The following is a 17,029-nucleotide window of genomic DNA, read 5'->3' on the forward strand; positions in this document are numbered from 1 at the left end:
GTTACTGATATCTCAAAAATGAAGATGTTACAGACGTGAAATTTGATATTTGCAATCTGCTTTAAAAGTAAAGAAACACGTATTCTCGGAAAATCCAATGAAGGGTTGGGGGGGGGGGGTGAAAGAATTGAAAAATTAATTGACTTAATTGTATGAGAATACATACATCTAATAAAAACTAAAGTTGTTACAGACGTGAAAATTTGTATTTGGATCTCCTTTAAAAACAAAGAAAAACGCGTTTTGGGGGGAAACCATCTTGGAGGGCGGGAGTGTAAAGGAGTTGAATTCCTTTCATGAGGACACATAAATCAAAAACTGAAGAAGTTAGAGTAGTGATAATTGGTATTTAGAAGATCCTTTACTATTAAAGAAACAAGTATTTTTTGCGGGAAAATTCATTTAGGGGGGGGGGGAGTAGTGTGAAATGAAGTGAAGAAAGTAAATTATTTGAATGGGGATACTTATATCTCAAATCTGAAGGTAATAGACATGAACATTTGTGTTTGGAATCTCCCTTAAACATAAAGAAACAAGCCTTCTTTTAATTATTTTTTTTTGGGGGGGGGAAGGTGGCGGTAAATAAACTTAACGGCGGTAGGGTGTAGAAGGAGGTGAGACCAATTGATTTTACTGTTATTAATGTACTTATAAGGATCCTCTGTTGCTCAGGCAGCAGCGCGCCGGCCTCTCCCAACTGGGTTCCGTGGTTCAAATCCCGGTCACTCCATGTGACATTCGTGCTGGACAAAACGGAGGCGGGACAGGTTTTTCTCCGAATACTCCGGTTTTCCCTGTCATCAGCCATTCCAGCAACACATAATAATAATAATAATAATAATAATAATAATAATAATAATAATAATAATAATAATGTTCCGGACCGTCATCAAATATGCGGACCGTGCTGGAAACGGCTACTGGACGGGTAATGACTAGGAATGCAGTCCGGCCGCCGGTTCAGTGCCGCCAAGGCACCCAATATAACACCACGCCGGATCTCCTGAAAGATTTTATCCATTTTAAAAATGATTATAGGAAAAGATGGCAAAGATTTACGTACCCAACTGACCGGGAGGAATACCTGAGCCTAGCCCGGGAAGTACGAACTCGATTGCTGGAAAGGAAGATTGAAAAATGGGAGGAAACGTGCCGTAAAATAAGAGAAAACGAGTCAGATCGGGAGTTTTGGTGGATTCTCGCAGAAAACGAGTCAGATCGCGAATTTCGGCGGATTATATATCCAAAACAATAAGCATTCAATTATAAATTTCAGTATAATACCATAGCAAAGCACGGGTATCTTGCTAGTGAATACATAAAACAGGCTTGAGTGAAGGAGGATTTGAACCCTTATTGGTCTGGGAAGTCACGTATCTATCCTGCATAATTCCACTTAGCTGCTTGAAGTGTGCAACTTTGCATCTTCTACCTCTGTATTCACGTGGAGACTGAAGTTCTCACTTAGAAAATTGCTTATGTGTTACAAGCCTTATTGCCTGATTTTAAGCCTTTATTGAATGCTCTAAAAATAATAATTACATGGCACAAGCTGCTCTTACTCAGACGTCCTGTGTTCCAATCCTTTTGAATTCCAACTTTATCTTCATTATTTGATCTTTCTTTCTTTCTTTCTTTCTTTCTTTCTTTCTTTCTTTCTTTCTTTCTTTCTTTCTTTCTTTTAAAAACTCCAGTCAAGCTCATACATCTGCTAATATCATTCTAGCCATCACTCCACTGACAGCTGAGAACCATTTACTGTACATGCCACAGTTTTTATATTTTGGAAAACACATTTTTGTTGTTGTGAATTTAATGTGATTGTACAATACAATGTTTAATAGGCATGTCTGTAATTGGTCATCTGTGATACCATTCCTCCATTTTATCTCAAACAAAAATAGTCAGTGTACCAATCAGATACACAATGCTCTAGTGACGGTAGTAGGGGTGTATAGTTTGTACAGTTTGGTAACATTTCACAGAAAACAATTAATGAATTAGAATTCCATTCAACATGAAAGAGTATAGTGTTTTTAAGATGGACCTCACTTACTCCCTCTTCTACGGTTTTTGTACTGTTCGCAAAAGCTTATATCAGGCTATACATACATAAAACTGCTGAAAGTTGTTGTGTAAGGTATGACTAAGCGACATTTAATTCCTATCAGGTTGCATATGATCAAGTAGAAATAGACACAGCTGATTCACCTACACTTACATAACCCTATAGCATTGCAAAGTCTTTATATTAAATACTTCCACATTCCATTTCTTCAAAATCTCAGCATTTCAACTTGCACTCCCATCAGACGGAAGAGATTAGTTATTTACATTGTTGCACTTAACTGCTAGGTTTTTTTTTTTAAGTTCTCCATATTCAAACTCTGCCTCATCAGACAAAAGAGTTTTCATTGTTGAAAAAGATTGTTTCACATGCATCAAAATAATGAGGTAAAGTGGATAAAAATATCAATTTATAACTTTAAAAGGAAAAAAATAGTCACTGTCTTACAAAATGCAGCAAAGGCAAAATAAAACATCGTCCTGCCATTCTCCAATATGTCAAAACATGTTAGTTTCTATGTAACTCTTTCATATATCAACACAGTAAAAAAAAAGGCATTTGTCAAACATCTGGTTTCTAGTCATAATATGAGGTGGTGGTATTAATTCATTTTGAGCAGTTCTATTAGATATTTTTTTGTGATCTCCACAGAACGATCTGGAAGCTTCTTATAGTCACAACAAAATTAATGAAACAATATTTCAGAAAAATTCCAGATGTGAAGTCTCTATTCTTAAGCAACGATAAGCACTGTGACTGTTTAAAACACTACATAAAGTAAAACTTCCCAATAGCAGACACCTTCGGGGACAAAAAATGTGTCCGTTTTTGAGAAGTGTCTGTTGTTAAGATAAATTCAAATTTTTGGATGTTCTAAAAAACAAGAAAATATGGCCAGTAGTTAACAACCTGAATCCACTTAGTCACAATATTATGTTCCTACTCGCGTTGCTTTCTTTTATGTTTTCAACTCAGGAATGGGAGGACAAGCTGATAGCCACTTATTGTATTTACACTCATTTATTTTAAATGTTCATAACATACAAAAACATGGAAATTTCACTATAACACTAGGCCTTCTGTGTCAGCTCAAATATGTACAGTACAGTAAATAATGTCCGTTAAAATGACCACTATGCAGACTTAAGGAAATAGTTGATTTTGGTCTGCTTGACTTTGACAATGCTAATTACTTTCTCCATGTGCTTTCAAGGTCATTTGAAGTTCATTATCCATCTATGTAACCTTCATTCAAGAAGTAGCACTTCAGCCCTCTTACTCCTTCAGCAGCTTATTTTGCATTTTGAAATGCTGGGGCTGTCTCACCATTTTGTGCATCTTCGAGATTGTCATGATCTTCAGTATCATCACCTGCAACAGTTTCTTGGCTTATGTGCAGCAGCAATGAGGTCTCATACATCAGTTGATGGGTCTTCGGTTTGCAGTGTTTCGTCAATGAGTGCGTAGTTACTCGCAGACTGCCCTAATAGTGTCAATAATTGAGCAGGTTCCCTTTCCCCACCATCATCACTTGGGACCTCAGCATTGAACTCTACCGCTGGTGCAACTCCAGCTTTCGTAAAATAGTGTTGCACTACTAGTGGCATGATTTTCCTCACTGAAGACTTTGCCCACATCACCGCATCCAGTACGCTAATTGTTTTCGCCAGCTCATCTGCCAATACTGCATCGTACATTTTTGATAGCATGTGCCCAAGAACCTTCTGCCTCTTCAGTGCAGTAAAGTTCTTAATTATGCCCTGATCCAGTGGTTAACAGGCTGAGGTCATATTTGGTGGGAGGAAAATGAACCTTAATGCCTGTCACTGTAACACCTGGGTGCAAAGCTGCATTGTCCTTAAACAAAAGCATGTTCCTCTTCTGCCTACGCATTCTGCTGTCAAAATTTACAAGCCAGTCAGACATGATCTCCTTTGACACACCACACAATGCCCAGTGAATTAATACGTACTCCCCTAAAGCTGAGTGGCTGCTTCAGCTTCACCTTCCTGATAATTAGGGGATTTCAAACTCAGCTAACTTTTAATAAACAATAAAACAGTCAGTGTTTCTTTAGATATTTTCCCTCCCAAACATTTCTATCTGGATAGGCCTATCTGGTAGTACACAAAAAAAAAAAAAAAAAAAAAAAAAGAAAGGGAGAGAGAGAGATCTGTCTCATCACAAATGAAATTGTCCTTTTTGAGAGAGACTTCACACATGTCACAACTTGTCCAACCACCCCACAGAAGCTTCTCCATTATTAAAAGTCCTTAGCCCCCTGTGGGTGGGGGACGCAGACAAAGAATACACCCACAGTATCCCCTGCCTGTCGTTAGGGGCAACTAAAAGGGGTGACCAAAGGATGATCAAATTAGAACCATGAGACTACTTGTGATTAGTACCACCATGCGGGGAACACCAAGGGTCGCATTTACTTGTGCGTAGTACCACTATGTTAGGTACCAAATAGGTTTGTGATTAGTAGCTATAGAGTACCTGTGATTCATACCCCTATATGAGGAACACGATGGGATGAGCGACACCATGGTTCTGCCTTGCCTATGCTTAGTACCCACTATGTGAGGAACACCCCAGGATAGTGTGGGTCCCTGTGGTTAGTCCATTTTTGTGAGGAACGTCGTAGGTTTGCGTTGTCCTTATAGGTTTGCGTTGCCTGTAAATAGTGCCATAGTGTGCAAAACACCATAGGTCTGTATTCCATGTGCGAATTTCATTACCTGTGAGTAGTACCATACTGTGCGGAATGCCGCAAGTCTATGCTACTTTTGATTAGTACTGCAACATGACAAATGCCATGGTTCTACTTTCCTAACAATAAGTACCATTATGAGAGGCTGATGACTTGGATTTTGGACCCCTTCAGACTAAAAGCATCATCGATTCAGTTTTATGCTATAGACGTAGTCCCTTGGTCAGTAATACTATTGTTTCACGTCAGTTTCTGTGAATGCAAGACATTGTGGGTCAGATCCACTGATTGTTTTAAATTCATATCCATCCATTCATTCTTTGTCCTCACGTTTTGAATTCTGGTCAGTGGAGGATTTTGGACTTTTAATTTGTCATTCAATTTCGTCTCACTTTGTACCATTAGGGGCCGATGACTACAATGTTAGGCCCCTTTAAACAACAAGCATCATCACCATCATCATCATCAGAAGTCCTTAGCACAACAACATAGCATGTCAGACTATCCACAGCAAGTCCTTCCATTGTCGGAAACACACTTTTAGTAACGGAACTGCAGCTGTTTTCCATCCAAGCCTGGAGGATATCCTTTTTACCTTTAATAATGACCCTGATTTGAGTTTTCTCCACATTGAACTTGGTCACGAACACTTTTCTTTTCCTTCAACTTTTATTACCTTCACCTTGTCCTGGAGTGTCAGGCACTTAAATTTTTGAGACCTTTTGCAATTAAAAGGTCTTGCAATTTACTGTAGCACAAAACACAGTAATGAAATGAAATGGTGTATGCCTTTTAGTGCTGGGGGTGTCCGAGGACATGTTCAGCTCGCCAGGTGCAGGTCTTTTGATTTGACGCCCGTAGATGACCTGTGCGTCGTGATGAGGATGAAATAATGATGAAGATGACACACACACCGAGCCCCTATGCCAGTGAAATTAACCAATGATAGTAAAAATTCCTGACCCTACTGGGAATCGAACCGGAGCCCCTATGACCAAAGGCCGGCATGGTAACCATTTAGCCATGGAGCCAGACAAACACAGTCATGGCTGCCAATAACAATAACAGTGTATTCACTGTAGGAACTCGCCTGCCAATACAGTAAAAATTGACGTACACTTGGCGGTCTGGAGAAGGGTGAGCGAATAGTTTTGTGTGTATCTACAGTGTGTTCTCAGAGGATTGTTCAGTAGATTGCAGTGCAGGCCTGTCAGCAGGGGCTTTACAACATATTTGTCTTGCTGCTTTAAACTTCTAAGTAAAGTTTCTCTCTTTTAAAGCTGTTATTTTCATAATTAATGTCCATTAATAGGTGTCCATGTCTCTTTTTAGGAATGTCTGGTAATAAGAAGTTATTTTCCCATAAGAGTCTGGGTTATTCTGCCGGGGATTTGAATATTGTCTTTTATTAAAAGTTTTCATTAAGGGAAGTTCAACTGTATTTAACTTAAAAGTACACTCATCAAAGCAAGAAGTTTGAAGAAATAATCTCTGTTCTCAAGTGAAACACCCTAAATGGTGTATTACTTACATCCTTAAAAATAAGAATGGAAACAATTACCTCAAATGCATAGATGCTTTCTGAAATTGAAAATAGTCATTAAACAAGACTATTGTGTGTACATATCTTGGCTTGTAATGAGAAAGAATGTTTTCTATGGCTTACCTGCATTTTCTTCCCATCTGAGATCAAATTTGCGAGTCGCTGAGAAAACAGAGTCATAGTCACCTTGTAACATTAAATCATATGCTTCAGTTAAGAAAGTTGCTGTAAGGAAGGGTGATGTACATTGAATAAGACCAATGATGTTGATATCTGAAAGAAAAAACGGAAGAAAAGATTTAATTATCTGGTGTTTGTCTTCAAGTATTTTTCTCTAAAATTAAGTAAGAAAGATTACACTGGCCTGCGAAGATTTTCCGGCAAAAGTAATTGTATGTGATATACGTTACATTTAGTGCCCTTATGTAAAAAATAATACCAGTTGTTTTGTATCACGTACAGATTTGTCACAAGTCCGTCTCATGTTTATGCTAATGGAGCTCCGCTGTTGTAAATGAGGTTTGGATTGGTTGTATGGAATGCAGGTATGGACATGTCTAAGAGAAAATATTGTATGTGTTCTGTTTTGGAGGGGAGTAGGTAATCATACAGGAACACTGGAAGAACAATTAGAACAGTTGCAGTTCGCACATGCGCATTGTCAGACAAGTTGAAGGTTGAGTCAAATGTTCCACCTTTACAATACCAAGATTCTTTATTAACTAATTATTTACATAAATTTTTAAATATATTGGGACATGTTTCGTCTAACTTGTAGACATCATCAGCCATAAAAACCTTTGAGAAAAAGCTACAATGACAAGGACAAAGTAACACATTAAAATAATTTGGATGACCAAATATGTCATTTAAAATGGTGAAGAATTCAGAACTTTTCTGAGTACAGCAGAATACTGTTGACATTAAAATTAAAATTGTCCACATGGGATGATTCAGTAAAAACTTTACGTTAAAATTCTTCCTTTTTTTGTGCTGTGTTAACATATAATATTCTGTTATGTCGTGAAGGCTTGATAATGAAATGCACAATTAGATTAGTATTATTGTTGACTGTTTTAAAAGCAATATTGATCTTATGGTTCTTGAGGGTATTGGTGATATCGTAAATCTTACTATTTGTATAAGTGAAGGTAGGGTATTTGTCTGTTTTTCTTTTTGTTTCTCTAAGCAAAGTTGAACTGGATTTGTTAGTAACTTTATTGATTATCCTGTCAATGAAATGCCTGCTAAATCCATTTTTACTCGCTATTAAGCGGATAAAGTCAAGTTCTTTTTTACGATTAACATTAGATAAAGGGACGTGAAAAGCTCTGTGGATTAAACTATAAAATGTTGCTCTTTTTTTGAGATTCCGGATGCATTGAGTCTTGCCGAATAGTATTAATAGTTTGGGTGGGCTTCCTGAATATGGTATAAGAGAATTTCTTACAGCTGTTGTTAATAGTAACATCTAAGAAGTTTAATGAATTATTGACTTCCGCTTCGGAAGTAAACTTGATCCATGGATCGACTGCATTCAACTGTTCAAGAACGATATCACCGTTGGAGATGTTATGATCTATTAAAGTAAATGTATCATCAACAAAGCGTGTCCATAATACGATACCTTTAATTTTGTTGAGAATATAGATCATAAATGCAATCCCATTCACAATTTGAATGAAATTTCAGAAACAGCGAACGTAATTTTCGAGGCATTGCTCAATAGTTCTTACTTTGACAAACCCACTAACAAGCATCCACGTGACAGCTCCCCGCCTACTAATCCCAACCTTCCCCTAATTTCCCCTCGTACCGGCTCCCTTCACACACGACCTCCATAGCTCGCTCTTAGTCAACCACAGTCATCCACACTGAACTAGTCGCTGTCGGACAGGCGAGAACTTAAGTAATCAGATGTGCCGCACTTCTTATTTTCATTCTTGTTGTCCTACTGGAATGAACATTGTGCAATTCATTATCAAGTCTTCACGACATAACAGAATATTATATGTTAACACAGCACAAAAAAGGAAGAATTTTAACGCAAAGTTTTTACTGAATCATCCCATGTGGACAATTTTAATTTTAATGTCAACAGTATTCTGCTGTACTCAGAAAAGTTCTGAATTCTTCACCATTTTAAATGACATATTTGGTCATCCAAATTATTTTAATGTGTTACTTTGTCCTTGTCATTGTAGCTTTTTCTCAAAGGTTTTTATGGCTGATGATGTCTACAAGTTAGACGAAACATGTCCCAATATATTTAAAAATTTATGTAAATAATTAGTTAATAAAGAATCTTGGTACTGTAAAGGTGGAACATTTGACTCAACCTTCAACGTATATTTACGACCATACGGGCTTTATAATGAAGTTTATTTTATGTAATGATGTCAGACAAGGTCAAAATGCCAAGATCACATTTCTCCGTAGTCTGAGAGGAGAATCTGAGAACATGTGCCACGCCTTTGTCTATAAGTTACAACATGCACTTGAAGTCAATAGAGTGAATAAGTGAGTTAGTTTGTGTTAAAATGGCAAGTGGCAATGATGTTCGGAGGCGAAAATGTGTGAACAGTCCCAACTCTTTGTGTTATATATGTGGCCAGTATACAATTAAAGGCCAGAAGCGAAATATTATGCCATTTATAAAAAAGCCTGTATTTGGCATATTTTAACATAAAGTTAGGTGATCAGGACAAGAATTTTGCACCCCATATCGTGTGTAAAACTTGTGTAGAAAACCTGCAGCAATGGTACAGTGAGTTTTTGCCATCAATGCCATTCGGAATCCCAATGGCTTGGTGGGAACAAAGAAATCATTTTGACGAATGTTATTTTTGTGTATGTGAAGTGTCTGGGTTCGATATGAAAAACAAAAACCATATTTTTGTATCCCTGCCTTCCATCTACCATAACCCCCGTGTCCCAAAAGCCGACCAATACAGTTACCAGAGAGTGTGTCTCTCATCTTCAAGTGATGATACCTTTGTACCGGATGTTGAGGATAAAACTCCACATCTTTATAATCAGTGTGACTTTAAATGATTTGGTGCCTAACCTAGGCCTCACTAAAGAAAAGAGTGAACTTTTAGGATCAAGATTAAAAGAGAGGAATTTTTTACTTCCTGGGACAAATTCATATTGTTACAGAAATCGGGAGGAAGAATTCCGGCAGTTTTTCATTCATGAAGACGAACTTGTGTTTTACTGTGATATCCCTGACTTGATTTGTCGTCTTGTAACTATTTACCAAGCAAAGGACTGGCGTATATTTATTGATACCAGTAAAAGAAGTCTCAAAGGTGTTCTTCTGCACAATGGAAAATAAACTTACTTCAGTGTCAGTCGCCCATTCAACACCTCTTCATGAAAACTATCACAATTTTTCTATGATGTTGCAGAAACTAAACTACAATGAACACAGATGGTTACTGTGCTGCGATTTAAAAGTGTGTAGTATCATATTAGGGCAGCAAGGAGGATATACAAAGTTCCTCTGTTTTCTGTGTGAGTGGGACTCTTGGGACAGGGATCGTCACTGGTTAGTGTCTGAGTGGCATGAGAGGAAACAGTTAGTGTCTGGAGAAAAAAAACATTGTAAATCATCCATTAACTAGCAGTTTCCCACTGGCTTCGCCCGCAATGTACAAAGTATGATGTTGTTCGTTACTATCCTCATGGATGTATTTGCAAAGTTTCGAGTTAATGAAATAAAGCACATGATCTGCTGTGGTAATAGAATGTAATATTATGTCAATAAAACACTTGAAAATACAACACACAAAGAAATTGAATTAAACGTTCCTTGGAACAACACTACACGCCGAACTGTTAAAAAGTCCTTCAAAGATCTTCGTCATGGAGACAAATGTACTCATAACTTTTCTGAGAATCTACCAATTTAAGTAGTTATTACCTCCAAAGAAAGCACTTGATCCACTGAATGTTTTTAGACCAAAATGAACTGCATACTTCAATTAGAACGAAAGATATGATTGTTTCAATGAGAAATTATGTTGAAGAAATGAGACATCAAATTGAATGTGCACTCATAACTTTCCTCAGAATCAACCAATTTGAATAGTTAAGAGCTGAAATGAAAGATCTTGATTCACTGAGTGCTCTTAGGTCAAAATGAACTCCATACCTCAATTAGAACCAAATATATGATTGCTTCAAAGCGACAAAAAATTGAAAAAATCAAATAATTTGAGGAAGGCAGAAGTTAAGTGATTTATATTACCTGATGACAAACCTGTGCATGAATACCTTTCAGTTAAAAAAATGAAAGAAATCGACCGGATAAAATGGCCGGACTGACTGACTTTAGTATTCATAATTTTTTAAATATATAGATTGATCCTCAAAGTGTGTTATTGCCCCCTTTACATATTAAATGGGGAATTATGAAGCAGTACGTGAAGAGTTTAGACAGAGAAGGCCGTCCCTGCTTTTGGTACCTCCGTCAGAAATTTCCAGGCTGTCGGATGCCAAAATTAAGGAAGATGTTTTTTACAGCCCCCAAACTCGGAAGCTTATGAAGGATCCAACATCCAGTACGACGATGAACAAAACACAGCTTCAGGCATGGGAATCATTCAATAATGTTTGTAGCAAATTTCTGGGTAATGTTAAAGATGTCAGCTACCAACAGATTGTGGAAACCATGCTGTACAATTTCCAGAAATTGGATTGCCACATGAGCTAAAAATTACATTTTCTGCACAGTTATCTGGATTATTTTCCTGCAAATTTAGAAGCATTCAGTGAGGAACATTGCGAGTGGTTCCATCAGGATCTAAAAGAAATGGAACGAAGGTATCAGGGGCGATGGAACGTCTCCATGATGTCAGATTACTGTTGGTGTCTAGTGCGAGATAACACTACTGAGGAGCACAAACACAATTCATCTCAGCATTCATTCACATCAAAGTGCAGTAAACAGTAATGTTCTTGTAGTGATATTCATACATTCTAGCGATGAACATGTTACTTTTTTGTATATTCGTTGCAATTTGATCATGTCCCATTAAAATTACATATATTCTCTATTATGGTGTTCTCTATTGAAATTACAACAATATGTCAAATTTGGATTTCAAATAGCAAAAGAACTGTACATGATAGGCAAAAGCAGTTTACATATTTGAAATAAACACACCTAAATTAGGGTAAATCACCGCTTCAACCTTTCGCCGGAGAGAAAATTTTTTTTTCGCAGCCCGGTGTTACCTGTATGGTATTATAACTCCAGTAATTAGTTGATGTGGAACCTTATTTTCTTAACCTTGGGCTCTAAGGAGCAGTTAGCTCGTGTATAAGATAACTAGTGATGATAAAGTACAAGAAAAATATAATTGGGCAGAATTACAATTACTTGAGAAATATTTTACTCAATTACAATTACAGATTACTTCTTCAACAAGTAATTAGTAATATTACAATTACAATAAATTCCATTTCTTCTTTTTTTTTTTTTTTTTGGCATCGAGACATTAGGTGTCTATCATCACCAAGTAGGACTATACATTTTTTTTTTTAATTTCGTGTGGCTATTTCTAACCAGGTGCAGCCCTTGTAAAGCAGACCCTCCGATGAGGGTGGGTGGCATCTGCCATGTATAGGTAACTGCATGTTATTGTGGTGGAGGATAGTGTTACGTGTAGTGTGTGAGTTGCAGGGATGTTGGGGACAGCACAAACACCAGCCCCCAAGTCATTGGAATTAACCAACAAAGGTTAAAATCCCCGACCCGGCCAGGAATCGAACCGGGACCCTCTGAACTGAAGGCCAGTACACTGACCATTCAGCCAACGAGTCGGACAGAGTAAACATGATATTTTAAGACTATGGCTGCTTCCTTCCTACTCCTAGCCCTTTCCTATCCCATCGTCACCATAAGACATATCTGTGCCAGTGTGACGTAGGTAATTAAAAAAAACAAAACAAATATCCTCTTGGGAGTTAGCACCTGAAGAACATGCAACCATCCCACCATTAGCTGTATGTTATAGTTGTATTTTACTTTTGCTAGAACCAGTACTTTCTTTCCTTTTTAACTAAAACCTTTCTTACCATCAGTTTCATCTAGTGATAAACATCTAGTTGCTGTTTAGCTCGTCATGTAAGAGTGCTTTGTATGAAAGATACTGAGGTAGATCAGCTCATGTAGAGAGCAGCTATGCCATAAATTTTAAAGCTTGGTTTAGTTTTCACTGATAAAATTAAAAAATTCAAAGATTGATAGAAATACTAAATAATTCCCTTTGCTCTTGCTTTAGGTCAGCCTTGCAGTGCATTAGAGGTAGAAACCCCTCGTTTGATTTGTAGCCAGTCCAAGGATTTTAATTCTGGACTGAAGGCTGGACCGGGGTTCACTCAGCCTCATGAGACCATCTGAGGAGATGTTTGATAAGAGAGGTATCAGACCTGATATTATCACACTGATCACATGGGACTCCAATATCTACTGGCTATCTGGATGGGTGACAGTCATCTTGGCAGGCCAAGGTCTTCAGTGGTAGGTGTGTGTGCCACAGGCAGGCTTGTTTGTTTGTTTGTTTGTTTGTTTGTTTGTTTGTTTGTTTGTTTGTTTGTTTGTTTGTTTGTTTGTTCATTCATTCATTCTTGCTATAAACCTCAACAAGATTATTCAGGACTGCCCAGAGCAGAAATGTATGTCACTTAAGACAACAACAATATATTGCTGAGATATCTGGAGCGTTTTTCACTAGTCCATGGAAAATCTGTTGTCCATGGTGATTTCTCTATACATGCTTGTTTCTGTATAGCCTCAATGAATACATTAACCCATACCTGTATGGTGAGATAAAAAGTCTTGGACTCCAAGAATGGATGGAGCAGTATCTGTTGCACTTTCCTTGGAACGCCAGTGTATTAATGCTCCATGGGCTTTCGCTTCTCCTGCTATTTCGACGCTGTCTGTTGATACCCAGACAGAGGAGAAACCTAAAGGAAAGGAGGAATGACCTAGTTAACCACAAAAGTTCAAGCATTCACCACTACAATCGAAATAAGGTTTATACAAATTTAAAAGTAGTAGAAAAGGTAGAAGGTATATGTGTGGCGTGGCGTGGCGTGGCGTGGCGTGGCGTGGCGTGGCGTGGCGTGGCGTGGCGTGGTGTGGCGTGGCGTGGTGTGGCATTGGAATTTCCTGAGTGTTGCTGGTTTGAAACTGATGCATTTGAGGAGAGGATGAAGTTCTTTATGAATGTTTTACAAGAAAGAATTTTTTTTTTTTCCAAATACAATATCCAATATGGAGAATAATAAAATTATAAGAATAGTAATAATAAATATGGAAAACATTTCCTGAGAGTACTGTATTTGAAGATCCGGCAGAATTTGTATTGCACCTACTTGTATTTCAGTTCAATTCATTTCATTGATCTGTTTCTTTTCACAGCTTCGTTGTATTTTTCTCTTGATTTTTTTATATGCCTCGCTTAATGAGAAGCCTATTCTCATTTTTCAAAATGCAGTAGAGAAACAATGGATGCAATGTGATTTGTAAAATTTTCATAATGCATGCATAGATTTTTTTTTTTTTTTTTAAGTAAACACAGCCAGAAAGAGCTTTGACAATGTTTCACTACTGCACAACCATAGTGATCCTGTATACCATGATACATTAAAATGTTGTTTGAAATCTCCATTGATTTAGTCATCAAGTCTTTTAATTCAGGAGTTGGTTTGCCATTCAAAATATTACTGTTCTTAATAAATGTACGAGATCCTAAGGAACAGTTTAGAAGGCTCTCTATAACAGTCACAATCATAGGAGAATACTTCTCCAGTCAGTTTAGAAACCATGCCTGGAGAATGTAGGGGGAGGAAGAAAAACATTATTTACCTTTGTATCTAACCAGAAAATAATGCATGACACCAAGTGCTTTCACCATGGCACTGAAGGTCATTGACTACCCAGTCTGCTGTTGACATGCTGGAGGAAAAGTTTGGCATAAATTGGAAACATTTTTTTATTACTATATATACTGTAAGATCAATTCTTTGGAGCTAGATGGCAATTGTATCTTTTCTGACATGTTACGGGAATTGGTGGATTTACATTTTTGACAAAAAATACAAATTACTGTATATAATAAGGAAATCCTTAACACCATTTCAAGAGAGGAGGAGATAAATGCTAAATCGACAAAACTGGTTCAAAAATACGTAGAATTTTTAAAACTTGATCCCAAGGATATATTAAACAGGGATAAATTTAGAATGCTGATCAGAACATCTGACACTCCCCAGTCAATGATAGCTAAAACATTGCATCCTGGAGTGGGAGTGGGAGTGGGAGTGATGTGGACTCAGGAAAGGAAAGCAATCCACAGTGCAAAGATGAAGGAATACTGGGCTAAGAAGAAAGCTCACCAGTGTTAGAAGCCACATGGTCCAAGGGGCCTCAATGAAAGAAGAAGAAGAAGGAATGTACCTAATTTCTATTTTTCTATATGTTGCCAGCAGCAATAGTGACAACATAGATGTATATCTTCTACTCTGTGAATGAAATACATACCTGAGATACCTTATAATCTAGTATGGATACAAACATTTTTACTACATCATTAAAGTACCTAATTAATATTAGCTAGAATCTATGTTTGAAGCAAAAGGAAGTAAAAAATAATGCTTAGTAAACTTTTTTTTTTTTTTTTTTTTGCTATTTTGCTTAACTTCGCACCGACACAGATATGTCTTATGGCGACGATGGGATAGGAAAGGTCTAGGAAGTGGAATGAAGCGGCCATGGCCTTAATTAAGGTACAGCCCCGGCATTTGCCTGGTGTGAAAATGGGAAACCACGGAAAACCATCTTCAGGGCTGCCGACAGTGGGGCTCGAACCCACTATCTCCCGATTACTGGATACTGGCCGCACTTAAGCGACTACAGCTATCGAGCTCGGTATATAGTAAACTAAAAGGAAAGGGAATGAATTTCACTTAAGAAGAGTCAATTAATTACTAAAATTCTAGATAATTTTGAAAACATAAATGATTGAATATAATGCTCATCAAAATAAAAGTAGTAATGAGAGTTATAAACTGAAACAGACCATAAAATCTTCAGTGAACATGCTGAGCTCAGCCAACATTTTCAACTGTGAACATCCTCATAACTAAAAATACATTTGGAAGAATTTCTGATATTTGGAGAAAAGGGAAAAGGTAGACTCAAATTATTCTCTCTAAAAGTTAATTGTAAGTTCTGTTATTTTATTTTGGTAAATACAAAGTATTGAACATTTCTTAAATATTATCACAAGGTTAGCCTGTAGACATGTTTATTCCTCCAATTGTCAAAAGACCTTATATTCATTCTCCTGAGATTAGTGGTTAAAGTGCTGATAATCCATTGTACTACACCTTAAAATAACAATCACTACCATAAAGAAGTAGGGAAGTAATGCACATCCTCGTGAGGATGAAGGTATTAATTTTAACGTCTTTCTGTTCTCTGATTAACTCATCTAACTGCACATAACCCAAAGTCTTTTTTCACTATATAGAAATTCCAAACATTCTATATTACAGTATTTCTGTGCTTGCAAATTGGTAAACTTTATTTTTCTCTCTGTGCTCATTTTGCTTTTTCCAATAAGAGTGAAAGAACTTAATCTCCCCTCGTATTTAGATTTCCCATTGGTTCTGTGTGTTACCCCCACAGAAGATTATGGAACACCCGTAGTTTTGCTTACTCATATGAAAACATTACATTTCAATTGTTCAGCTGTTTCTGTTTGAAGAAGATGATGTGAGTCTATGATATTAAATGTGCTACTTATATTAAACCTAGAAACTACATACGTATTTAGTTAAAACTGCCTCTAGCTATGATAGCTAGCTAATAGCACCTGTATATCATTTCTCTATGCAATACAGCATTGTGATAATAGAGGGTAAATGGTGATTTAAATGAGACCCTGGAGTGGGTATGTGGGAAACAGGGTATGAGACTTGTCGATCCTAATGGGTGGGTAGAAGATTGGGAGCTGTGCTCAGAGGCCCATCACTTGAACCATATTACATGCATAAGTTAGGAGCTTTGTTTAGAAGGGTTATATAGACTATATTCAGGTAAAAAGGGTGGACTAGGGAGCAGTGATGAGAGTTTGGGAGATGGAAGTCAAATAAGGATGCCATAAAGCTGTTGGTGTTAAACTGTAGAAAGAAAATAACAGATTTAAGTAATTTAATACATAAGATATATTTACCAGATATATTGTAATACGAGTTGAATAATGGCTAAGAAGAGATATTCTGGATGTGAAAATTTTTCTAGGAACTGGACTGTTTATCATAGAGGCAGGATTGATTCAATAGGAAGGGGAGTATTCATCCTGGTGAGAGAAGAATTGTAAGCTATGAAAAAGTGAAGGATAATAAGAAATATAAAATACTAGGTGTAAGGTTCATCTCTAAAGTTAAAAGGCAACTTGAAGTTTTTGGGGTGTTCAGATCTGGAAGGGGTGATGCTGACATGGAATTTTTCTATAAGATAATCAGCTTTATGGGGAACGACAATGAAAGAAACATGTTCATAAGTGGCTGATCTCAATTTACCAAATGTTAACCGGGAAGGTAATGCAAATGCCAGAAGGCTTGACAAACAAAACAATGGTAAATAAGTTACTCTGGGAACAACAGCTGAATCAGAAAGTGATGG

The 17,029-nt window shown here is 37.1% G+C and overlaps 1 protein-coding gene across 1 annotated transcript in view; it reads right to left on the minus strand.

The window, feature by feature from the left end:
• Csas (CMP-sialic acid synthase) overlaps positions 1–17,029 on the minus strand; it is a 217,101-nt gene that overhangs the window by 161,034 nt on the left and 39,038 nt on the right. Inside the window, exons 3-4 of the mRNA XM_067149118.2 lie at positions 13,150–13,302; positions 6,448–6,597 (exon numbers count right to left, since the gene is read on the minus strand). Coding sequence (XP_067005219.2) covers positions 6,448–6,597; positions 13,150–13,302 — 303 coding nt within the window. The remainder of the gene's footprint in view (positions 1–6,447; positions 6,598–13,149; positions 13,303–17,029) is intronic.

This window comes from Anabrus simplex, chromosome 6 (genome assembly GCF_040414725.1).
Source record: "Anabrus simplex isolate iqAnaSimp1 chromosome 6, ASM4041472v1, whole genome shotgun sequence".
Taxonomy (NCBI): Eukaryota; Metazoa; Arthropoda; class Insecta; order Orthoptera; family Tettigoniidae; genus Anabrus; species Anabrus simplex.